Genomic DNA, 24,911 nt, shown 5'->3' on the forward strand with positions numbered 1-24,911 from the left:
GGCTTATGGATATTTTTATTTTGATGCTATAAAGCACCAGGAATTTTATGAAGTATAGCTATATTTCTGTGTGTATATTAGAATATATCTATTTATTCCATGGATAATATTTAATAGATCTCTCTTACAATTACTTTTCTATGGTTTTTCTATGGATTTTTAATATTTTCTTATTGAGATGTTCAGAATATATATTTTCAAGTATGCAGGCTACCCTAATACTTATCAAAAATTCAAGATAGATGGTTTTGTGCTCTGACCTAAATGTGGCTATCAAGGATCCTAGAAACATTATAAATCTTTTTTTTAAGGCTGCTTTTTGGTATTTTTAAACAATGAGGGAATAGTTCAAATAGTGATTAATCTACTTCTTGTCTGGAGAATCTTCCCTAGTGAGAAATTATTGCTGCCTCATAAAAATCAACTCAGAAATTTGGGTGTTATAACTGTGAATTGGCAGAGGTATACTTAAAACAAAAACATACGAGAAAAGAGAGGCATTTGAAATATTTTAAATTCATAACTTAATTTTTTTTAAAAATATTTTTCTAGATTTGTTTAAATGTCCTGCAGTCCATGCAGATAAATCCTATTATTGATGTATATATGTATATGTATCATTGATGTATATATGTATTATAAATTATTCAGGTCTTTCAATGTCACCTTATTTATATCCATAGGAAGAAAAAATGATTTTGAACAACTTTGCAGAGTAGTCCAGTGTCATTTTTTTTTTCAGGGAAGTCTAATAAGGAGAGGTCAAAGTTGATTTGACTAAGGAAAAAGCTAAAGATACCCTTGAGAAAAGTTCAACTTCTGGTGAATGCAAGGCACATCTGTACAACTTTTTTGGGCAGTATTAAGAGGGAATGGACATCTTTAGCAATGTGATTTATTAAAGGTTGAAGAGATTTCTGGTGAATGTTAAGTTATGAATTAAGAAAGACTGAAAATTTTCATTTTTTCTTTCTTCCAGATAGAACTGTTTATCTCAGAACAGGGCTTTATCATAATAGTGCACTCAAAAATGACAATTTTTCTCATGTGCTTTGAAGAATCCTATTGTGTTGAGAGAGTTGGGAAACAGAGAGATGTTGCAAGCTAAACCAAATGAAATTATATAGCTGAAGGAAGGCTGCGAAAGAGTATTTGTTTGCTTGTTCAATTGATATCCTGCATTTCCCTCTAAAGTGGCACTGAGAAATCCTCATCATTATTCCACGAATTTGTTCCAGTGAAGCCTGTCTTATATGGAACATAGCAATAGCAATAGCACTTAGACTTATTTACTGCCCCATAGTGTTTTACAGCACTCTCTGGTGGTTTACAATGTTAGCATATTGCTCCCAACAATCTGGATCTTTATTTATTGACCATGGAAGGATAGAAGGCTGAATCAACCTTGAGCTCCGTCAGGATCGAACTCTAGGTTGTGGGCAGAGTTTGCTAGCAATACTGCATTCTAACCATTGCGCAACCAGGGCTCCTAGAACAATTATTTTACAGAATTTGGTAAGTACAACAAATGATATCTTCTTCCCATGTCCCATTACTTATTTATAAACAAATCCATAAAACCTCATAATCAGCAAAAATCTATTAAAATTACCAGAGATAACAACATATTTATTTTAATATGGATCAAATAAACCAACTTTATATTTTTCCTTCTAACAATCTTGATCTTTAATCCTTTCAAATAGTGCCATATTTATTTTCATATTTTTTTCTTTGTCCCTTTTAACAAAATTCTTCAAAACTTTTAACTTTTTTGTAAATACAATGTAGGAAAGTTATCCAGATAACAAAGGTATCTCTTTATTATTTGTCTATGCCTTTTAATTATTAAGACATCAACCTGTTCCATTTATTTATCTAGTGTAGCATCTTCTTCTATATCATTCTTGTAACATGTCATTTTTAAATTCACTTTAGATCTGTATCAGTCTCGTCCGGTAAACTTGTTCTTCTTCTATCACATCATCTAAACACAATCTGTCTATAATGGCAGACAATGTTATAACTAATTTCTGGGTCCATGTCCACAAATATCCCTCAGTATATCCAATGTTAAAGCATTTTGCTTCATTCTGCATTGCTAAGTCACCTTTAAATATTCTTCTCCTTTAATTGTAATCTTAATTTTTTTCTGTGTTCCTTCACTTCACCAGGTGTCCAACCTTCAAAGTTCCATCCTATCATGTTTTTTAAAGAGTTCAAAACAATAACAGGAAGGATTTCGATAATTAATTTCAAAATCTTATTTCAAATCCGTTTGGATCTTTAAGTCCATTTGCAATTTTCCAAAACCATCGTCCAAGTCTTTGGCTGTTTATTAAAAAGTATAGTATTTTTAAGTTCTTAAACATGTATTTAAAACATCTTTTGCTAAGGATTGAAGGAAACTCATCCATAGCTACAGTTGTCCCAAAGGTTCCTAATACTGAAAATCAGTTAACAAATAATTTCCAAAAGTGATTAGAAAATAAAATATAACAGAATAACAGCTAGAAGGGGCTTGGACATCTTCTAGCCTAACCTTCCGCTCAAGCAGGAAACCCTATATCATTTCAGACAAATGGTTGTCCAATCTCTTCTTAAAAACCTCCAGTTTTGGAGCACCCACAACTTCTGGAGACCAGTCATTCCATTGATTAACTGTTCTAACAGTCAGGAAATTTCTCCTTAGTTCTAGTTTGGTTGTCTCCTTGATTAGTTTCCATCCATTGCTTCTTGCCCACCTTCAAGTGCTTTAGAGAATAGGTTGACCCCTATTAACATTACTGATAACATTACAAGATCATGTCCTAGCCAACTTATTTGCTTCTGCCCAGTCAGAGTCCAGCTCCGAGCAAACCCAGTGCAACTTTATCTGCTACATATTATTAGTAGTCCTCAGCATGGCCTGTAGGTAGATTTATGATCTGTCCTCCCCAGCAGACAACAGGCCACTCTAGACATGGCTGTGGTGTAATTCACAGAGAACAATGGTGGAAAAGATAATGTTTTGCCAGCTTTATCTCTACGATATAAACCAAATATGGACTCTTTATGTGTTCATTTGGATTCATTCTTTGTCTTCCTTTGGTGGTACTCCAGTTGTTGCTTCTGACATTTAATGTTCTGAAGGTGCACCCTGGGTTCAATGCATAGAAATAGACTACATAAAAACAATCCAGACCAAGGCCTTGGTAATCTTCCTAGTCCAGGTTGCAACCAAGGCATTGGCTGGACTGCACATTAGATCTTCGGGAAATATCCTAAGCTCTTTTTAGAAACCCAACAGGATCCATCAGTACTCTGGGACTGACCAATTGAACAGGCCCCAACTTCCCATAGCACCAGCAAGCAAGAGAACAACCAGAGAGTAATCTGTCTTCAGCAATGGTAATATCCTCCAACACCAGACCATATCACAGCTGCCCTGAAATAAACCACAGATCTAAAATTCAGTCCTCAGTATGCACAGGCTCTCTGTTATTTTGGATAAGTCCATGGTTGCCACAGAAATCACAAATCCTGTTCAACTGGTGACATTCATTCTATTTGTTATACCTATTTTCAATAATTCTATGTATGGCTATTGTTATTAGAAGATCTAAGGATGCATTAAGAATACCAATTTTACAAACCATATGAACATTAAAAGAAACTTCAGAATACCAATTTGCAGACTTTATATTAAATGCTTTACAGTTCTTGGCAGGCCTATGCACTATACCTGGAGCATAACACTAGCAAGCTTAGAAAGTTAGTGCTATGAAAAGGATGAGCAATATCAAATATGATGGATTTGAATAATTTCTCATAAAAGAATAGGCTTGTTATATCAGGTTCATGCACCACCTAAAAGCAGAACTATATTAATAGGCTCTCTGCAAAAGTCAAGCCTTAAATTGCAGACAAAGAGCTTCTGCTAGCAAGAATATTACATCATCAAATCCTCCCACGAACATTCAGAAAATAAGCTGTACTTCTGTATGGCAGTGAAGCAGCAAATTGAATTCTCATAATATGTTTTGAAAATGAGTCTTGTTAGGTTTGATGAGGTGGAAAAGGTATTGAGTTCACTGGTTTGTTCCAATACGTTCAGTACACTTTAGTTGGCTGTTTGCCACAACTAATCTTTTTAATGGCAGTGTAGCTTGTAAACCCATTTGGTAGAGAGCTATGCATCTCAGTTTTAGAATATCACACCAAGTAGGGTGGTAAATAAGTTTCTCTTCAAGCATGAAAGCATTTGCTTTCAATCCCACAAATCTTATTTTAAAACTTTTATCTTGAAAGCTTTGATTTCTTTTCAAATCCAGCAAAAACTAGAATACTTTTCCACATGTATTTAATCCTTATACTTTTATTGTTCTATTTTCCCAATTATCCTTAGTTTTTGTATAAATTTGCTGTGTAAACACTTGCTAATATAATATAAATAAGTAGTAGACTTATAGTACTGGGGGACTTTAACCTTCCATCACTCGGCGATCGCTCAGAGGCGGCGCAGGAGTTCATGGCTTCCATGGCAACCATGGACCTGACCCAGGTAATTCAGGATCCAACTCATAGGGGTGGTCACACACTCGACCTTGTGTTTCTCTCGGGGCAATGGAGACATGATCTAGAATTAAGGGGAATAGAGATCTCGCCCTTGTCATGGACAGATCATTTCCTATTGAGGCTGGACTTCAGAGCATCACTCCCCCATCGCAGGGAGAGGGAGCCGACTAGGTGGTTCCGCCCCAGGCGCCTAATGGACCCAGATCGGTTCCAGGAGGAGCTTGGGGAAATACCTGACTCCCTTGTCCACAACTCATCCAGGTCCCTGGTTGCGGCCTGGAATGAGGCGGCATCCGGGGCCCTGGATCGAATTGCGCCTTTGCGACCTCTCTGTGGTAGTGGTCCCCGGAGGGCGCCTTGGTTTACTGAGGAACTCCGGGAGATGAAGCGCCACAAGAGACGTCTAGAGCGACATTGGAGGGCCAGTAACTCTGAATCTGACCGATCACTATTAAGAGCCTATCTTAGGACTTATTTAGTGGCGATAAGGGCGGCAAAGTGTGTTCACTTTTCCGCACTTATTGCGTCCGCAGAATCTCGCCCGGCCGCCTTGTTTAGGGTGACCCGCTCCCTTCTTAAAGTGGAGGAGGCGGAGGAACCCTTGTAGGGGAGAGCTGAGGAGTTTGTTCAGTTTCTTTCGGACAAAATCGCTCAGATTCAGAGGGACCTGGACTCTGACTGGGCAGTGCCAGCCGAGTTGCCAGGGGCTGGTCTTAGTCATATTATCTGGAGCGAGATTGAGCCTGTGAAGTGGACAAGGCCGTGAGGGCAATGAATGCCGCCACCTGTTTATTGGACCCGTGCCCCTCCTGGCTGGTTTCTGCCAGTAGGGAGGTGACACGAGGCTGGCTCCAGGCAATAATCAATGCCTCCTTGATGGAGGGGTCTTTCCCGCAACCTTTAAAGGAAGCGGTGGTGAAGCCCCTCCTCAAGAAGCCTTCCCTGGACCCAGCTGTTTTGAAGAACTTTCGTCCCGTCTCCAACCTCCCCTTTGTGGGGAAGGTTGTAGAGAAGGTGGTGGCGTCTCAACTCTTGCGATCCTTGGATGAAACCAGTTATCTGGACCCTTTTCAATCTGGTTTCAGGCCCGGCTACAGCACTGAGACTGCTTTGGTCGCACTGACCGATGACCTCTGGCGAGCCTGGGATAGGGGTTATTCCTCTATCCTGGTGCTTCTTGACCTCTCAGCGGCTTTCGATACCATCGACCATGGTATCCTTTTGCGTCGTCTCGGAGAGGTGGGGGTGGGCGGCACCATATTGCGGTGGTTCTCCTCCTACCTCTCTGACAGGTCGCAGTTGGTGTTGGCGGGCGGACAGAGATCGACCCCTAGGCACCTCGATCATGGGGTGCCTCAGGGCTCAGTCCTGTCCCCCCTCCTTTTTAACATTACATGAAACCGCTGGGTGAGATCATTCGGCGACACGGGGTGAGGTATCATCAGTACGCGGATGATACCCAATTATATATCTCCACCCCGTGTCCTTTCAGTGAAGCAGTCAACTTGATGTGCCGGTGCCTGGAAGATGTGAGGGTCTGGATGGGGGTGAACAGGCTTAGACTCAACCCTGACAAGACCGAGTGCCTCTGGGTCTTGCCTCCCAAAGGCCAACTGGACGGTCCATCTTTAGTCCTGGGGGGGGGCAAATTTACCTCCCTCAGTGCAGGCACGCAACTTGGGTGTCCTCCTGGACTCACAGCTAAATCTGGAACAACATCTATCAGCTGTGGCCAGGGGGACCTTTGCACAGGTTCACCTAGTGCACCAGTTGCGGCCTTATTTGGACCAGGAGGCTTTATTCACAGTCACTCATGCCCTTGTCACCTCAAGACTGGATTACTGTAACGTGCTCTACATGGGGCTACCTTTGAAGGGCGTTCGGAGGCTGCAGTTGGTTCAGAACGCAGCCACGAGAGCGATTATGGGCACGCCAAGGTACGCCCACGTGTCACCTATCCTCCGCAAGCTGTACTGGCTTCCTGTGGGTCTCCGGACGCAATTCAAGGTGTTGGTTATCACCTTCAAAGCCCTTCATGGCATAGGGCCAGGTTACTTACAGGACCGCATTCTGCCACATAGTTCCCAGAGACCGGTGAGGTCCCATAGAGTGGGCCTCCTTCGGGTCCCGTCGGCCAGACAGTGTCGGCTGGTGGGCCCTCGGGGAAGGGCCTTTTCTGTGGTGGCTCCGACCTGGTGGAATCAACTTCCCCCCAAGGTTCGAACTACTCCCACCCTGCCGGCCTTTAAGAGAGCCATTAAAACTCTCCTGTTCCGACAGGCCTGGGGCTGATGTCCCCGGAGGGCCGGGATATGATCGGACTCGCGGTATGACTGTTTTATTTTATTGTTTTATCATTGTTTTAACTTTGTACGCCGCCCTGAGTCCTTTGGGATTGGGCGACATAAATATTTGAAAATAAATAAATAAATAAATAGCTAATATAAATAAGTAGCATTCCTTAATGTAAGCCCCAATTTAATTATTTATTTGAAATATTTAATTATTTTATTTAAAAAATTAAATTCCTCTAAGTGACAATTAAAACTGTGGCACTTTAAATAAAGCAATTCCATTATAAAACCTAATAACAGCAGAGTTTAAAATATAATAGACAGCATATAATTCAACTTGAAACCATTCACAAAAACGTAAGCCTTTTTTACGTACTGTTTGCAGATTTCTTTGAATTATTTTGCATCTTTCTGCTCATCTGTTCTTCTTGTGGTTAACTGAAGATAGTCTAAACTTGCATTACTCCTAAGAGTCATTGGTCCTCTGGGTGAAACCCACTGCATTCTTACCTGATAAGCAATGCCAGGCAGAACCATTTCCCTGCATTTTTTCTTATTGGCTCTCATTCATCCTGGTGAAAGAGAACTAACTGCAACATTTATTTTAAAGCAGAAGAAACATTCAGTTACATTCTCAGTGGAAGAATGTGCTGTTCTTGCACAATTGTATTAATAAGATGTTCAACAGATGCTTATAAGTGTCTAATCTTCCATTGTACATCCATCTTTCTAGCAGTCTACAGTATCCCTACCTTCCCACACTTTAGTTAAATGCTGGGGAAGTCATTATGAGGGACTACCTCACAATACCATTTTTCAAATTTTGTGGCATCAACACCATGGAGGTTTCAGCATTATGGAAAAAGGAACAAGAGAAAACAACAGCAATGATAACACTCACTGCCATTTCCAGCAATGAAGTTCAGAACAATCACCAAAAGAAATTCAAATGTGATTTGCCAAGAATTCTGAAAACTAGAAAAATTAACAGAAAAGGAGCCTTGCCTGGTTCCATTCGTGTAGATTCCATTTTTTAGTTTCTTATCTCAATAACAATCCCACTTTATCATAGAGCTTCATTTGGAGAAATACCAGGAGCACAGCAGCAAGAGAGGCTAATATCCTACGAAACAGCTTTTCAAGCAGCAAAGGGGGCATCTGGTTTCTTAATACGCTTTTTATATAGTATCTACTTTGATCTTGGGCAAAGTATATAGTTATTGCCTGAAACCAAAGCTCTTGCAAACCAATGTCATCAAGAAAAAATATGTTATGATTACATTAACTATTATTATAGGAATTATGTAGATTATTGTCCACATTAAACTAGAGCTTTGTCTGTATTTCTAATGGTTAAAGTTTATAGGGATTGGCAATATGGTACCTACCAGAACCTTAATATTTACTAAAAATAGTTTTGCAAAATGAAATCAGCTGCAGCTCTGGGACTGCTCTGACTTTTCTTTTTTCTTTTTAATAGCCAAAGAGCTGCTTCAGCCTGGCCCAGTCACCAGGCTGAGCACGCCTTGTCAACAGCAGGAACAACAAGAGGACAAATGTCAACTGGGGTGATAGAGCACTGGGTGGCAGGAGTCCAAAAGGTCATAGATGGAGGGAGATAGGTGGGTAGGCAGAACTGAAGAAACCCTGCAGTTGGAAGTGCAGGCAGGCTGCCAAATACCCTAATTTTGACAGTGTGACTGCAGGAGCGCTGCAACAGCCATAACCTGGAGGACAGTTGTAAGTCCCTGTGTTTAGTGTCATTGTAATTGCCAGTGTTCTGAGCTAATGTTCATAAATTGAGGACTACCCTTAAGTTTCTCTTTTAATCCTGATTCCTGCAATTCTCTCACCTTGTCTTATATCTCTGTTCAATATTTCAAGAACTAAATGAGGATCCTTGTCCTGTCACTTTTTTGTATCTCAGTGTTTTGTTAGTTCTTCAGTAATAATTATTTGTGCTCTCTTTCACATCTAAGTCTTACCTATTTAATAAAATTCTTTTCAAATTTCATGTTTCAAAACTTTAAACAGGAAAACCAATTCAAATTGTCAAAGGCATTCTCTGCATCTAAGAAAATTAATGTAGCTTGTTTTTTCATTATGTTGTTCTAAATATTCCAAAATTTCCCACAACATTTGTAATATTATCCTTAACTGTCTTTTAGATAAAACCCCACATTGATCTTCATAAATACATTCTTGCAAAATTATTTTCAACCTCTCAGCCAAAACCATTGTAAGCCACTTATAATCACTATTCCAGAATAATTTTGGCCAATAGTTTCTTGTTGAAAACAAATCTTGGCCTTCTTTAGATATTAATTGGTGCAAAACACCAGGTCCACATGTGAAGGTTCAGTTAAGCTGATTTATTGCTAAAAGCTTATGCATAAAAATCTTCTTACCTAATGGTTACCACCTGATTAAAGTTAGATAAGCGTCAACTGCACTCAAGGAGGCTAGGACTTTGCTTATGACTGTAGGGCAGTGTTTCTCAACCTTGACAATTTTAAGGCATGTGGACTTCAACTCCCAGAATTCCACAGCCAGCATTGCTGGCTGTGGAATTCTGGGAGTTGAAGTCCACATGCCTTAAAATTGTCAAGGTTGAGAAACACTGCTGTAGGGATTCTAGCTGATCTCCCTTTTCATGCCACCCTAGGTTTTGCCATTCTTAAATTAATGCTATATTGACCTCTTTTCAGCTGTCTGCCATCTTTAAAATTCTTTTAATTTCTCTTTACAGTCCGCTGCTTTTATTTCTTTTTGTAACAGCATTTCATTTGACTTCCATCTGAGGGAACTAATTTTCTTTGCACAAACTCACTGGATTATGGTCTGAAAAAGTCTTTGATAATATGTCTACTTTATGAACAAATTATTTAAAATTAGCCAAATTATTTAAAATTCAAATCATTTCTATTCTTGAAAAATATCTATGTCATTTCTATTCTTGAAAAATATCTATGTCTTTCAGAAAAATTAGTATACTCTTTTGAGTTGCCAATTTGTGTCTCCATATATTGACAAGCTATGTATCAACTCAAGTCACACCCAGTCAAATAAATTTTTCAGTAATTTATCCTGTGTAATTTTAATATTTCTCTCAGAAGTTCTCTCTTATTATGGGAAAACCACTCCACTCCAACCCCTCGTAAAACACCAAATGTCCATTAATCTATCCATAAATTCTTATAGAATGTTACTTGCCCTAAATATCAGAGCCTTAATTAACCCCATGCAAATTATCTTTCACCTCAATATACCAACCATATTCATAAGTCATTATAGGTTCTGATGTAGCTTAATGACTCTTCAAACCTACAACAGACCATCCCAAAATACTTATGATCTAGATATGAAGTTGGTACGATGGTTGCCTTCCCCCTATAGTCACATGACTGCATTTTGGGCATTTGGCAACTGTCTCACATTTGCAGCAGCGAAGGTCAATGATTGCAATTTATGTTGTTTTTGTCAGAAATCAGCATTTACTTCCAGTTTTTGGCAAAAAATGGATTTGTTTAATGACAGAAATGGAGTTGTTTTTTATGTTCACTCCCAGCTACATCAGAACCTATAATGACTTATGAATTATAAAATATGGATCACAACAAATTGTGGCAAGTTCTTAAAGAGATGGGAATACCAGACCATCTTATTTGTCTCTTGAGAAACCTATATGCCGGGTCAAGAAGCAACAGTGAGAACTGGACACGAAACCACTGATTGGTTCAAAATTGGAAAAGGAGTCCGGCAAGGCTGTATACTGTCGCCCTGCCTATTTAACTTATATGCAGAGCACATCATGAGAAAGGCAGGGCTAGATGAAACAAAAGTTGGAATTAAGATTGCCGGGAGAAATATCAACAACCTAAGATATGCAGATGATACCACTCTAATGGCAGAAAGTGAAGATGAACTAAAGAGCCTCTTGATGCGGGTGAAGAAAGAGAGTGCAAAAGTTGGCTTGAAACTCAACATTAAGAAAACCAAAATCATGGCATCCGGCCCTCTCAATTCCTGGCAAATAGATGGGGAAGAAATGGAGGTAGTGACAGATTTTATCTTCCTGGGCTCCAAGATCACCACAGATGGGGACTGCAGCCAAGAAATTAAAAGACGCTTGCTCCTGGGGAGGAAGGCTATGGCAAATCTAGACAGCATACTAAAAAGCAGAGACATCACCCTGCCAACAAAAGTGTGTATAGTCCAGGCCATGGTTTTCCCAGTTGCAATGTATGGTTGTGAAAGTTGGACCATAAGAAAGGCTGAGCGCCAAAGAATTGAGGCCTTTGAACTATGGTGCTGGAGAAGACTCCCGCGAGTCCCTTGGACTGCAAGGCGTTCAAACCGGTCAGTCCTAGAAGAGATCAACCCTGACTGCTCTTTAGAAGGCCAGATCCTGAAGTTGAAACTCAAATACTTTGGCCACCTAATGAGAAAGAAGGACTCACTGGAAAAGGGCCTAATGCTGGGAAAGATTGAGGGCAATAGAAGAAGGGGACGACAGAGAATGAGATGGCTGGATGGAGTCACTGAAGCAGTAGATGTGAACTTAAATGGACTCCAGAAGATGGTAGAGGACAGGAAGACCTGGAGGAATGTTGTCCATGGGGTCGCGATGGGTCGGACACAACTTCGCAATTAACAACAACAACAACAAATGTGCAATTGATTGTATATCCTGAAAATAAAGATGAGCAAAAATGTAAAAGAAACACAATAAGTCATAGTTGGTTGCTGTGTATGTGAATTCTGAATGATACTACCTGAGATCATAGACTCATCACTTGCAGCCACAAAACATCCTGCTTTGTGTGTGCATCCCCCCCATATACACATATAATCTTTGTGACCCCAACTTCTAAAACTCAACAGTATTATTTATTGAAGTACGAAGTACATGAAAATGATAACATTAGAGTTAATGCTTAAAAACTGGCTTAACATAGTTTAAAAAAAAAAAGAACTATCCAACCATCCCTCTCAATTTCAAGGCAAATCCAAAAATCTCTATTATGCCTATGTAATTTTACATAATAACAATGTTTCTTGTACTCCAGAGCCTTTCCAAAAATGTTTAAAAGCAGCCTTCAGTTACCACAAGATTTATCTTTTCTTACCTAAGAGATAAGAAAAAAATATTACTGCTACAGATAATGAGTGAAGGAACTTGTGGAAAGTCCTCTTGGCAAGGTTTGGGGGATTAGAAGTTGCCAAGATTCAGCAAATGTTCACATTCTTAAAATTACTTTCTGATTTTAAGCACTAGTTTCCAGTCCCTAGTCTCAAATTCAGGATAATAACCTCCCTCCAGCAATGTGCATGTGCGTACCTTCCTATAGAGAGGTAAGTGTTGCTGTCAGAAAGAAAGGAAAATGCATGCTCTCCAATGGCCCAGACCCAGCAGCTATATCCTGTCTGGCATGTTAAAATAGCCCTTTCTGTCTTACATGGATTATATTGGTATGTTGTATTTCCATAGCAGCAGACCTTTTGTTTATTTAAATAACCCCAAATAGTGCTGATCATTAAAAGAGTTTGAGGTTGGAGACTGAATAGTAAATACACTGGAAAATATTTGCATATTTGCTTGGTTTTTATAAAGTTTAATAGAATGAAGGGCTGATAAAGATGTCTTGCAATTAGATGTAAATTGCTAACAGATGTTCCATTTGTTTTTTCCCTATTTTCCAGCTATCCATATAGTGAAGATTGTAGCCAGGGAATGCAATATATGAACACTAGATGTCCAGCTTGGTGTGACAGAATCCTTATGTCACATTCTGCCAAAGAACTCATTTTGAAGGTAAAAATGTCCTTGAAACAATTGGGGATGCATGTATATGTGTGTGTGTGTGTGTGTGTGTGTGTGTATGTTCTTATACAATTAGTGTTTTCTATTCACTTCCATGGCCCCAGGGCAGTTTATAAATAAGGGAAATGGAGAATAAAAAAAAAAACCATGTATCAAGGCAGCCTAGCTCCATCAGCCACATCAAAAGCAGTTCAAGACAATATTTTTTAAAGCCTTCCAAAAACGTGAACCTCAGACAGGAAGATGTTTCATATAATGAGGAGTGTGATCAAGAAAAAACAGTTGTGGGCCTCTCTTCAAATTCATTCCTTTTATATCCTACTTTTTCACTGAGTGCTCAAGATAATTAACAAATAGAAAAGGTTGACTCATTCCCTTATCACAAGATGTATGAACTCTTGCAGTGCAGTGGGTCTGCCTCTGAAGACCACATAGAAGTTCCTATTGATGAGAAAACAATGGCCTGCATGCTGATTAGTGAAAGCTGCTACAGCTATATTTGTGTTGCAGACTGTGCAGTAGCTTTCAGATAGCTTCTGAGTGCAATTCAAAGTGTTGGTTTTAATCTTTAAGACACCATATAGCTTGACACCTAAATATCTTCTTGATCACTTTCCTCTGGAGGATATGCTCATCCCTGGTGTCGAAATTTAGGATACTCAATAGTTGTGAGGTACTGCTTTTGTGTGGTGGCCTCCACCTTATGGAGCACCTTTCCTTCAGAGATTTGGATAACACTGTCCTTGGCATCACTTACATAAGCCTTAAAAACAGAGCTCTCCCACCAGGCATTAGGAACTTCATAATGCAGTGCAACAGTGTTTACACTGTGTTTTCTGTTGTTTTGGTGCCAATTTTAATATAATTATAAGCTGATTAAAGTCAATCAAAGTCAACTACATCTTAGATGGAGAGAGGAAGAGCATACAAGTGAAAAATCTGATTTAAAAAGTTACAGAACGCCAAGTTGTACTCGAAAGGCCTGACTAAAGAAGGCATTGACTCTCATCCTAGAAGTGAACATAGCACCATTTGATTTCAAAGCACATCTCAAATCCTAAGCATTTGGAAATAATAGCAGAGAACAAATGAATGATGTGATTGTTTGTTAAGACTAGAACATCATAAGCACCATATAGTGCAGGACATTTTTGAATGCAGCTCTGTGACAAGGAATTTCTAGTACTCTGAAGATCAAGAGGTGGCAACTATGATTTCTTGTCAAAATGAGACATCAAAACATATTACTATTTATTAAGTATCATTCATCCAAGACTTTTATAAGAAATTTACAGGCACCTGAGGTGGGTAGCTGCGTTTCTTTCCTTTTCCAGGTTCATTTGCTAAAGCCCCAATGATAACAATCATTTCCTTTGATTAGGGTATTATTCTTTGTTCAGTAATTTAAACAAAGCCTGGAATTCAAGCTGTCTGTGTTTACTTGAAAAAAGAGTTCTTGATTTTAAACACCTACTACTTTCAGAACTCCATTGTTTAGAAGGGATCTTGGGCTATTCTGTATAACATTCCTTGTATATGACTCTATGTTGGACTCTGTGTCAGCACAGTCTTATGTAAATAATATATCTACATTTTTTCAGATAGTCCAAATACCTATTCAAGTAATTAAAATACATGAAATTGAGCTGAACTTTCCCTTCCTGTTCTCCTTCACCTAATCTACACATACACACACAAATAATTTTCCTCTCCTGTAACCACAAGGTGCATTCTGGACATTCAATTCTAGAATTCTGATTACCAGATCTTGCCATTACCATGTGAACTTTTTTCCAGAGAAATATATTCATGGGGATTACTGGCTATCCCATTTCCACAAGAATTGTTACTCAAACATTTTACAATTTATATACTGTAGATTGCAAATTTCTTTCACTCTCAGTAGAAGGATTAATCAAATGGAAAATATCTTTGCTTATGCTATTTAAAATATTCCTAGGCAACTTTTAAATAAAAATATCAAGGAGGTCGACATATAAAAATTAATATTAATAAAACCAATAATAAACTTCACAAGAAAGATATATTATGGTTTGGAGAAGATGGATTGATAATATTCAGAAGAAATATGAAGTTGAAAAGTATTACCTTTTGAGTAGATTTTAGATAATTATTAATAGTTTTAATTATATTATTATTTTTGACTTAATTTGTTAATATTTGTATTGAGAAGGAGTTAAAGTGTCTTATGGTTTTGATTGAAAGTATAGTTGGTTTATGTTAGTTGGATTATATTTGTTCATTATTTTATTTTACCCTGTAATCAGCTCTGGGAAGTGGGGGGGAAGGGGTGGGGGAGTTTATATTGTAATAAATTTATAAAACTTTTAATTAAAAAAAACAATAATAAACATGGATTATGCATTTGGGGGCAAAGGTCACTATTTTTGGTCTTAACGTGTTGAAACATTTGATACAGATGAAGGCAGTTTGACGCAGGCTTTAACAATCACTTGGATTGGCTCAGAAACAAACAGGTAACCACTGTAGTAGGTGTCTCAAAGGTGCTTTTTCAAAAGGCAACTAATGTCAGCGCTGCAAATACTGTATATTCTTGCTTTGGCAAAATATGCAGAACTGTCTGGTATTTTTAGAGTTAATGTAGAGCAGAGAAGGGAGGAGGGAAAACTGAAAGGAAGGGAACCTTTGCCTTTCACGCTAATTTATTATGACAGCAAAGTAGGGAGTGGAAATGCTAGCAAAATACTACTCAGTGGGTGGGAATTTTAGATCTTAGCTTAGCATCTTCGTTATGCCGTGCCAACATTTTGTAACATAATAAATGACTTTTGGGAAAGCCAATGCCTGGAAGTTCTTTGAAGTGTTTCATTAGCCGGAACCATAACAACTGGATTTTCTTTGTTTTTCCTTGAAGACATTTCACTTCTCATCCAAGAAGCTTCTTCAGTTCTGAGCAACTGAAGAAGTTCCTTGGATGAGAAGCAAAATGTCCTCAAGGAAAAACAAAGAAAATCCAGTTGCCTTTTGAAAAAGCACTTTTGGGACAATCATGACCTGGATGACTGAGAATCTCCATAGATACTGCAGCAGGTAGCGTTATAAAGATCACATTGCAACCACCTTACTTCAACAATATGTGGTTGTACTCTGTACCAGCTGAACTTCTAATTAATTGATATTTGTACTTATTTCTACCCTCTGTTTTGAAGCTCAAAATTTAACTGCTCCCTTTTTTAATGAGATAACTTTCTGTTTTTCATTTCTTCTTGCATTAGTATTTAATATGGCAGCAATATATGATTAAGATGCTGGAATGATTCAGGATATAGCTAGAGCTGCTAATTTAGTCCAGGGGCAGATCTGTGTGTATTGGGCAGATCTGACGTTTTTCTTTTCTTGGAACTAATGCATAGAATGGATTTCTTTTTCCAGAAGCACCCCTTTTAAGTGCTGGGGCTAGATAAAAAATTATCATGGAGAATTTTCCCAGATTTGTACACATAATCCTCGATTTATGACTGCAATTGAGCCTTAGATTTCTGTTACTAGGACAGTGGATTTTATCCCATTTTACTACCTTTCTTTCCACAGTTGTTAAGTGAATCACTGCCGTTATTATTAACACGGTTGTTAAGGGAATCTGGCTCCCCCATTGACTTTGCTTGTCAGAAGGTCGCAAAAAGTGATCACATGACCCCAGGACCTTGCAACCATCATAAACATGAGTCAGTTGCCAAGCATCTGAATTTTGATCATGTGACCATGGGGATGCTGCAATTCTATGAAAAACAGTCAGAAGTCCCTAAATGAACTGTTATAAGGTGAGGACTATCTGTACTGGTCAAAAGTTTCACTTGCTAAATTTCTTGTCTGTAGAGAAATCTACTATTAAAACCTTACCATACGAATGCTGATTCTAAAATTTAGGGAAAATCACTGTTCTCAGTTTGAATTTCAAATTTCTAAATTGAAATAAATTGGGATCTGGTGATTTATGAACAAACAAGCTTTAAAGCACTTTCCTAGCTTTGAAATACTACATGGAAGTAGTGAAAATAAGATTTTGCAACTGCAATGTGAGCCCTGCTGCTTTGTTTCATATTTGTTTGTTGAGGGCCAGGGTTTTTATCTATGCCCAAATTAGCTGACAGCCATAACCATCAGCTCCACACAGTGGGCTTTACAGATTGTACAGACATGGGCTGTAAACAGCTTTAGCACAGCCTCATTTATCATGCCATGGTCCGTTACCTCCCTAGCATGTTATTTTATGCTTGCTGAGCCCTAACACGCCAAAGGTTGCCCGCTCTTTTGGAGTCACAGAACTGCCTGAGAGCATAGCGTAATGAATGCTCAGCTGAGTGGAGCGTGTTTCTGTTCATGCGCTGGTGTAATTTGTTTATCTGTCTAAAGATTATGCACTTGAAAATCTACAATTTGATGCTGCCTTTGTAAATTATCAAGTCATTTTTGATGAATGTATCTCCACTTCCGATAGCAGTGGCATTATGAGCTTGAAATATTAGAAAGTGTTCATGCATGCAACGCAGAAGGTTAAGGTTGTGTATGTGTGTGCGCACGCGCGTGTAGATAGATAAAGATACAGATTTCTAGGCAAGCATGCTAGGAAGCAAATGTGACCTTAAGCTTCCTTACTGCATTAAAAATAATTCAGTTTTAACTTTATAGTCTAAAATGTGGCTGTTTATATATAAAGTTCTTACCCAGTCAAACTTGACTTGATTACAGATGAGGGAAAGCTTGACCATTTTTCATTTGAAATAAATTAGGGTGGTAAACCAATTGCAAGCACAGCTGCGCATGGCATGTACGTATGTATGAAAGATCTGGGGAGAGACTGTGGGTTACAGATTTAATTATCTCCCAGTTTAACCAGCCTGAGAAATTGCAAGCCTCTCTCTTAAGTCATTGCTTTAGCAAGGTCATTAAGCTGGATAAACAAAGCAGACGTTGGAGTGGTCGATGCAGTAGCAAAAGCTGTGTCAATGTAATTATTTGTTTGAAAGGAAGAAGGGAATAAAAATGCCAGTACCAAATGGAAATAAAGCTGGTTAGGGGAAAAATAATGTTCGGCTGCTACTCATTTTGAGATAGAGACATGTGTATAAAAATTTTAAACTCTACTAAAGTCAGTGGCACAATTGTCATTGATGTTAATGTTTTTACTCTTCACTCTGAAGTTTGTAGTTGTGTTAACATCTAGTTGAAAGCTAGAACCATAAAAATCAAAACTTAATTCCAAATAACTTTATTTAGAAATAGATCTTGATGAAGAAATATGATATGTGTCTGTGTGTGTGTGTGTGTGTGTGTGTGTGTGTGTGTCACATTGTTCCTTTTCTCCTGCTTCTATGTTATTTCCATTTTTTTCTTCAATAGAGATTTAACCAAGGTTACATTTAAATTTAACCAAATTTAATCAAATTTAATAGGTAAATATATATTGTGGTAAAAGGTTTAAACTGGAAGCATAAAACAATTTTATGAGTGTCCTAATTAATTAAGTTTTTTTAAAATTTATTTATTTACTGAAATTTCTACACCACCCATCTGACTTAAGTTGCTGCACTTGTGTCAGAAGCACTAAGACACTTCCTGTTTAAAAGGATTAGCTGGTGACATCACTGTTGCTCTGGGGGTCCTAGCTCACTCACCTAAGTAACTGCTTTAATAATGAATGAATAATTGGAGTTTAAAAATCTAAGATTGACAGATGTTTCAGATACAGTCAACAGGATTGAAAATACTTTAGATCAGCGGTCCCCAACCTTTCCAACTCTGCAGCCTGGCAGTAGTGGCAGTGAGGGGGGAGGGGGGATGGTTTTTATGTGTGCGCCACTTGTACAAATGCAGTTTCACATGCTTACCTGCCGCTTGCATGGCCTGGTTCCCAATGGGTCACAGCCTGGCCCAGCCTGGACTAGGGTTTAGGAAACCCAGCTCTACATGACCGTGTCAATTTAAACATTATGTTAAAATTAATCCATTCAAACCAGTTGAACTCAATAAGTTTTTCTACTTGGTTTCAATGGAGGTGGATGTCTTTATGCTAAAGTAAATTCAATTTATTGTGTATTGTGTATGAAATTTCATTCTTAATTCACATGCTAAGCAGAGTTACCCGGATTAAGATAACAACCTATTTATTTTAATTAATTCACCAGTAAAAATCTAAAAGATAATTAATAGATTTGATCTGTTGACAGTGTCTTATAGAATATTAATTAATGACTGTGTCCTTAGAGGCATGACCATTTCCAATTATGATTTCAATTTAGCTAATTTTAACAGTTTTAAGTCCAATCATTTTAAAAACTCACTCTGTGAAATAACATTGAAATGGGCTTCTGACTGGATGCTCCAATAATCTTTGCTAATTTTGGCGAAAGCACGGAATGCAGGAGGAGTTGCTGAAATCCCCAGTTCTACACCTTTTCATTGTTTGCATTTGCTGACTTAAGTCAAATAATAATGATAAGTAGAGATTGTTTGCAATGCAGTAACAGAACTGAAGGTGTTTTAAGTTTATGCTCTGTAGACTTTGGAAGAATAATGGGTGCATTGAGGAACTTCTTTGAATGCAGCATGTTTCTTTGTTTCATTTTGAAGTTTGGAAGTGTATCATTTTTAATATTAGCAGTCCAAAGTTGTCTGTGCCTCTTTAGAAGTAAATATTCAGTTCCAGAGTCAAATTTCCAGGATTGCAGTCAAAATATGACCTACCCTCTTAAGTTGCTAAATAGTAGTAAATTAATATCCAGACCCAGATCTTGAAAAAAATTCACCAACCTATATAGCTAAAGTAATATTTAAGTCAAATAATAGTGTCAGAGTGCTGCATTCTAATGATGCTGTTAATTTTGATGAACCTTATTTGCAAATGAATATATATTGTAAATAAGTAAAAAAAACTATTTTTCAATTAATTTGGTTTACTGATTTACGTAACTCTGTTTCTGAACCTTGGGCAAATGATTTTCACGAAATATCAGTAATGACTAGAAGCTTCTTTTATGTTTTCACTCAGTCTGAAAATGATGAGCGGCAAGTGGTGTATGACCACATAGGACCAAATGTCTGCATGGGGGACCACAAGGTAATCTTTTCTACTTCTGTTATGGACATCCCAGTGCATCTATGGCAGATCGGGTGGGGTGGGCAGCTACTGGTAAAGGTTTTTAAGTTGGAGCTGAAAAGACACTGACCTCTGGAATTAACCAAAATACTGATTACTCTGGCAGAATATGTGCGACAAGGAAAGCCGAGCAGGATTCTTGGCAGGGATTTGTGCAGTTGCCCAGCCTCGCTCATAAATTATCTGCAGATACATTTATTTTCATGAGAATTATTCTACATAAACTATTTTCATAGCTTTTATGAAAAAACGCAAGTAATATTGTCCTGAATATGCAAACAACTTTTTATTTTTTTTAAAACAGAAAATAAACGGGGGGGGGGAGAGTCTAGTTATGCTATGGCTTTTCTGTAGTAGTTGTTGTTAGTACAGTATTAGAAACTAGCCCATGGAATTTTACAGATAGTGCAAATTTTACAAGAGATCAAGGATTTCTTCCTCCTTCTTTCTTTTCTTCCATTAAGCATTAATTCATGTGAACTACAAGTTCTAGGCTGCCGTTTGATCAGAACTGCCACTCTAGAAGCAGTCTAGGGCTGTTGTGAAGAGTACATCCTTGTAAAAAGAAATAAAACCCAGGGAATGAATTGGGACTTATTTGAGGGTATATTTCAATACGATCTGGATAGAAAAAATCGAGGGAACCTGTAGGGTGAAAAAAAAGGGGTGAGGCAAAAATACTTCACTTTTCAGAGAACAGGAAAGGGAGAGAAGAGGGTGAAGAAACATGATAAAAACAGCCTAGTGGAAACTATTCTCCCAGTTCCGAAAAGCATTGGTTTTTCTGAAGCATCTGGGAAAGCAATAAAAATAGAGTTACCTGCATCCTTGAATGTGTTTCCACTTGGCAAAAAGCCCCTTGGCACTTTTTACCTAAAACTGCCTAGGGACAGAAAGCAGCCTTATGTGCTTCAAAAGACACCTTTTGATAAGGTATTACAGGTATTTGAAAGAGAATCCTAGGGAGATAATGAGGGCAGGGAACAGAAACCCAGAAGGCAGCCGTGGTAAACCACTTCCCTATTGTTGCCAAGGATGAACCTGAACATTCCATGAAGTCACCAATAGTGGTCCTTACTTCAAAGGAGACTTTTTCCTTATTGGAAAATTCTGGTTTAAACGAATAACAGAATGACGTCTCCTCCCGTGATGTTAAACAGTCTGGGAATTTCTTTCCTTCGCCTCAGAGGGTAGAGGCCAAACCAGAAACTGGACCCAGGCTCAGGAATGTCTAGAGTGGACCCACTACAGTCCTTGATTTCAGAGGGCCTGAGCTTAGTAGCCCCCTTCTCCTGAATCCTGACCCAATAGCAGGACTGCAGGCCCCAACAGCCTCCTGGGGACCAGCTAGGGAGAAGCCATCTAGCACAGTGTTTCTCAACCTTGACAATTTTAAGGCATGTGGACTTCAACTCCCAGAATTCCACAGCCAGCATTGCTGGCTGTGGAATTCTGGGAGTTGAAGTCCACATGCCTTAAAATTGTCAAGGTTGAGAAACACTGAAATTCTAGCACCTCACCTCAGGAAGGGCCATCCTCTAGATTTGTATTCAAGTGTGCTTGCAGCCTGTGGCAGCTTTACCTTTTAACCTCCTCCTTTTTCCTCTGCAGCCTGTGTTCCTGTCCTTTCGAATACCCGCTGGGGCAGGTAAACCTATTGCCAATATGCACAAGTGTTGTGTCGTGCAGTGACGTGGTGGTAAATATCACGTTAGATTTTTCTTATCTGCTCTTTCCTCTCCCTTCCCTCCCTTTGATGGTCTGGTTTCTTCAAGGCTTCCTTTCCCCTTTCTCACCCACCCCTCTTTTTTGTGGGGCTTGTTTGCTTTTCTTTTAATCTTTTTGGTTTTGAAAACAAAACAATAGCTGTTCATCAATTCTACAACAGGAAAAAGATGCCTCCGACACGAGAAGATATTTCGGGAAAGTTCATTATAGCGAGGAGGAAGAGGAGGAGGAAGGCTTCAAACTCCCACCCATCGCTTAAAATCGTGACAGCTCTACCATCCATCCAAGTCCTGCGTGCCCTGTTCTTCTTTTATTATTACTGTTCTTGTTATTTTAGGCTGTTTATGCTCCACTAGCTTATTTCTGGCGTGGACACAAGTCCCCACCACCCCCAAAAATCTCTTATACCTCACTGTCTTGTATATTCTCGTGACATCAAAAGTGGACTTTTTATTTTTATATGGCTATGCCTATATTATGCTACAGTCTGGTTGCCAAAACATACCAACAAAAAAAAAATCCTCACATTAATTTTTTTTTTTACAATGTTTTGCGTCTTGGATTTCACTGTGAGGTTTGTGTTTTTAGTTGGTCAATGTGAAATGAGTGTGTGTATATGTAGACACACCTTCAGCATTAAGACCGTTTTTTTTCATCACCCTTCCCTAGCTTAAAGCCAGGTTGGGATTTTATATATTGCCTTGTATAAAGGTCCTGCTGTGTTGTTGTTGTTTGATCCTGTGATATTTAGGGGTGGGAAAGAGGATCCAAGATTGTTTTGTTTTTTTTGTTTTGTTGTCTTTTTTATAGACTTGTTTTCTCATGTTATTTACTATACTGCCATGTTCCATGGTTTCTGAATCACACAACAGCAGCTGCTTTCTATACTTGTATATATTTATATATATATTGTATGTAAGTGTGTGTGTGTATATATATAAATATATACACACAGAGAGATATAGAAATAATTTATAATTACAAACGGCCTGTCTTTCCTGATACAAATAGACTTTTCCAGCAAGCCCAAATAATATCACTGTTGCTCGGCAGGAAATTCTGCCACCGGTTATTCAACTCGGGATTAACTTGCAAACCGAGGAAAGGGAGGCAGAGTTCACGATGGGGAGAGGCTGTCGGACGCTTCACACCCCTTCTGAAACACGTTTCTTTCCGCGTGGAAAGCTACAACTTTCGAGGAGACACGGAGATCCCACTGGGCGCGCGTGGCGACTCATCCCGAGTTCCTTGCAAGCCTGCTTCCACTCGCTTCGGAGCAAACCTGCAGCGTGGACACGCGTTTCAGAAGGCGAGTGTGTGAATCCCCTCCCCCCGTGCGCGCAGACTGTGGTGCCAGTTAACAGCTGCTCGGCCGACGGGCCTTCTCCTCCCGTGGTAGGTGCGACGAGGGCGCTCCACAGCCCAGCGCTACGACCGCACAGCTAAGCAGCAGCTCAGGTGCCCAAGCACGTTCGTGAAGAGGAGACACAAGAATCGGGGATGGGGGGGGGAGGAGGGACCAGCCTCTCGCCGGGGAGCACTTGTTGACTCGGACTCGAGGAGGGTCGGGAAAGCTGGAGCTTCATTGAGAGCTCTCCTCCCCCCCTCCGGAGTACAGCATTAAAAGGTGATTAGCGAGTCTGTTGAAGAAACACGCGGGGAGAGTTATTGATTTTATTGAGAACACTACCCAGCTCAGGGAACGGGCGGGAGTCGGAAGATGCCTTTGGAGAACAAATCCAGCTTTGCGGTGGGTGGGGTGGGAAGAGGGAGAGGAAAACGAGGGGAGGGAGAGAAATTCCCAAAGGGAGAGAGAGAGGAAGGAAGGAACGTCTCCTCTGTCCCTGATCCTACAGGACGCGGAGCCGCCCAAGGCTTGGCGGGGTTTGTGTGTGGCGCGTTCACTGCGAAATGATCATTCTGGTTCTCAAGCAATAAAAAAAAAATGATCATGATTAAATAGCTGCCTGGCTTTTTCTGCGCGTCTCTTGGGGTGGAAAAATAATCGATTTGCAAAAGGGCGCCGAAGCCTTCCTTTCAAAGCACTCTGCCGGGCCCGGTGCTTCCTCCTCTGTGCAAGCTGATCGTCGCCCTGCACCGATTGGGGAACGTTCAAGACCCAAACTCGGATCGGCGGCAGGTGGCACAAGCCTAAGGAAAGCAGCTTCCTGCGAGACCGCGTGGCTGGGTTTTTTTTAAGGCGTTTCCTATCTTTTTAAACACAATCCACAAACTGACTAGCGTTACCCGGTAGTCTGGCTGGGATGAAAAAAATGCACCTCTGTTTTGCTAATCCCATGGCTAAAGTTACCGATTGCTCCCAGATTCTTCCTGAATGTAAGTGCCGCTGCGTTAGACTCCCTCCCGATCTTTACCCCTATCTCTGATCGAAAGCAGTGCCCAATTTTAGAGGGTACGACTGTCCACGGGGGAGAAGGGCTACAGCCTAAATGCTTTCAGCCTGCGGGTTTCCCATTAAAGCTGTAGAAAAATTAAAGTCTGCCAATCATATTAACTCCCCTTTATGGATTAGCAATGGCTATCTTCACACGGTATGCTGATTAGTCCAAATTTAGCAGACTTTAGCATGCGTGAATACGTTTGTGCTTGGACTTTACCAGATTTTCTCAAGTCTCGATTCGGGCAGTGCAAAACTTTCAGTGCAGAAATGATGAGTAAATCTCATTCTGCATTTATATTCCGCTGCGGGCTGACTCCGCCCTGTTATGGAAGGTAGATGAAAGCAGCCGCCTGTGAACGACACGAAGCCAAAGAGGACTTGCAGGCCACTTGCCGCCTGCCGGCTGCGCTAGAAGGAACCATGCTGAAGCCAAAGAGCATTGGGGATGTCAAAAACAGGTCAGGTCCCCCAAAAGTAATACCGAACCCGAAACGCCCTTTTCCCCAGGACTTGAGTGATCTAGATGCGCTGCTTCTTTTGTTCCTGGTTTCCACTGCAAGGACCTGCCTGAGTCCTGTTTAAGTCGGTTTATATCGATTGAATTGGTCACCGGCCAGTTCAATTGATCAACAGTGAATGCGAATTAGCACAGATCTTTTGGAAAGGAAGCTGCAGTAAAGTCGATGGGACAAGTACACAACCGCAGTCTTCATTATTCGAGGCCAAGGAGAAGTTGCTGCTTCAATGTATATAAAATCTTTTACTTTTTGATTTGCACTCAATTTCCCCTTCCTTCCTTCCTTCCTTCCTTCCTTCCTTCCTTCCTTCTCTACAAATTGTCTCTGGGAGTCATAGCCCAAGAAAATGGGGAAGGGGAGATATCTCCTACATCACCTCCGGTGACCTCTCTGCTAATTTGACACTGCGACCATTACACCAGATTCAGTAATTGTGAATGATGTCCTTAGA

General features: G+C 39.7%; 1 protein-coding gene and 1 long non-coding RNA gene across 6 annotated transcripts in view; one reads left to right on the forward strand and one right to left on the reverse strand.

Annotated features, from left to right (window-relative positions):
• LOC120305503 overlaps nt 1–9,351 on the reverse strand; it is a 43,062-nt gene extending 33,711 nt beyond the window's left edge. The window contains exon 1 of the long non-coding RNA XR_005556058.1: nt 7,228–9,351. This is a non-coding gene — a long non-coding RNA (uncharacterized LOC120305503). The remainder of the gene's footprint in view (nt 1–7,227) is intronic.
• Nucleotides 1–23,501, forward strand: part of INPP5A (inositol polyphosphate-5-phosphatase A) — a 291,517-nt gene extending 268,016 nt beyond the window's left edge. For 3 of the 5 annotated variants that reach the window (XM_039337449.1, XM_039337448.1, XM_039337446.1), the window contains 4 exons: nt 12,555–12,666; nt 19,706–19,774; nt 21,425–21,461; nt 21,702–23,501. In XM_039337449.1, coding sequence (XP_039193383.1) covers nt 12,555–12,666; nt 19,706–19,774; nt 21,425–21,461; nt 21,702–21,751 — 268 coding nt within the window. In that variant the 3' untranslated portion in view covers nt 21,752–23,501. Of the gene's footprint in view, nt 1–12,554; nt 12,667–19,705; nt 19,775–21,424; nt 21,513–21,701 lie in introns of all 5 variants that reach the window. The other 2 variants (XM_039337450.1, XM_039337447.1) reach the window with 1 other exon arrangement.
• Nucleotides 23,502–24,911: the final 1,410 nt, after the last annotated feature.

The sequence above is a fragment of the Crotalus tigris genome, unplaced genomic scaffold (assembly GCF_016545835.1).
Source record: "Crotalus tigris isolate CLP2741 ecotype Arizona unplaced genomic scaffold, ASM1654583v1 scf7180000017678.2327064, whole genome shotgun sequence".
Lineage (NCBI taxonomy): Eukaryota > Metazoa > Chordata > Lepidosauria > Squamata > Viperidae > Crotalus > Crotalus tigris.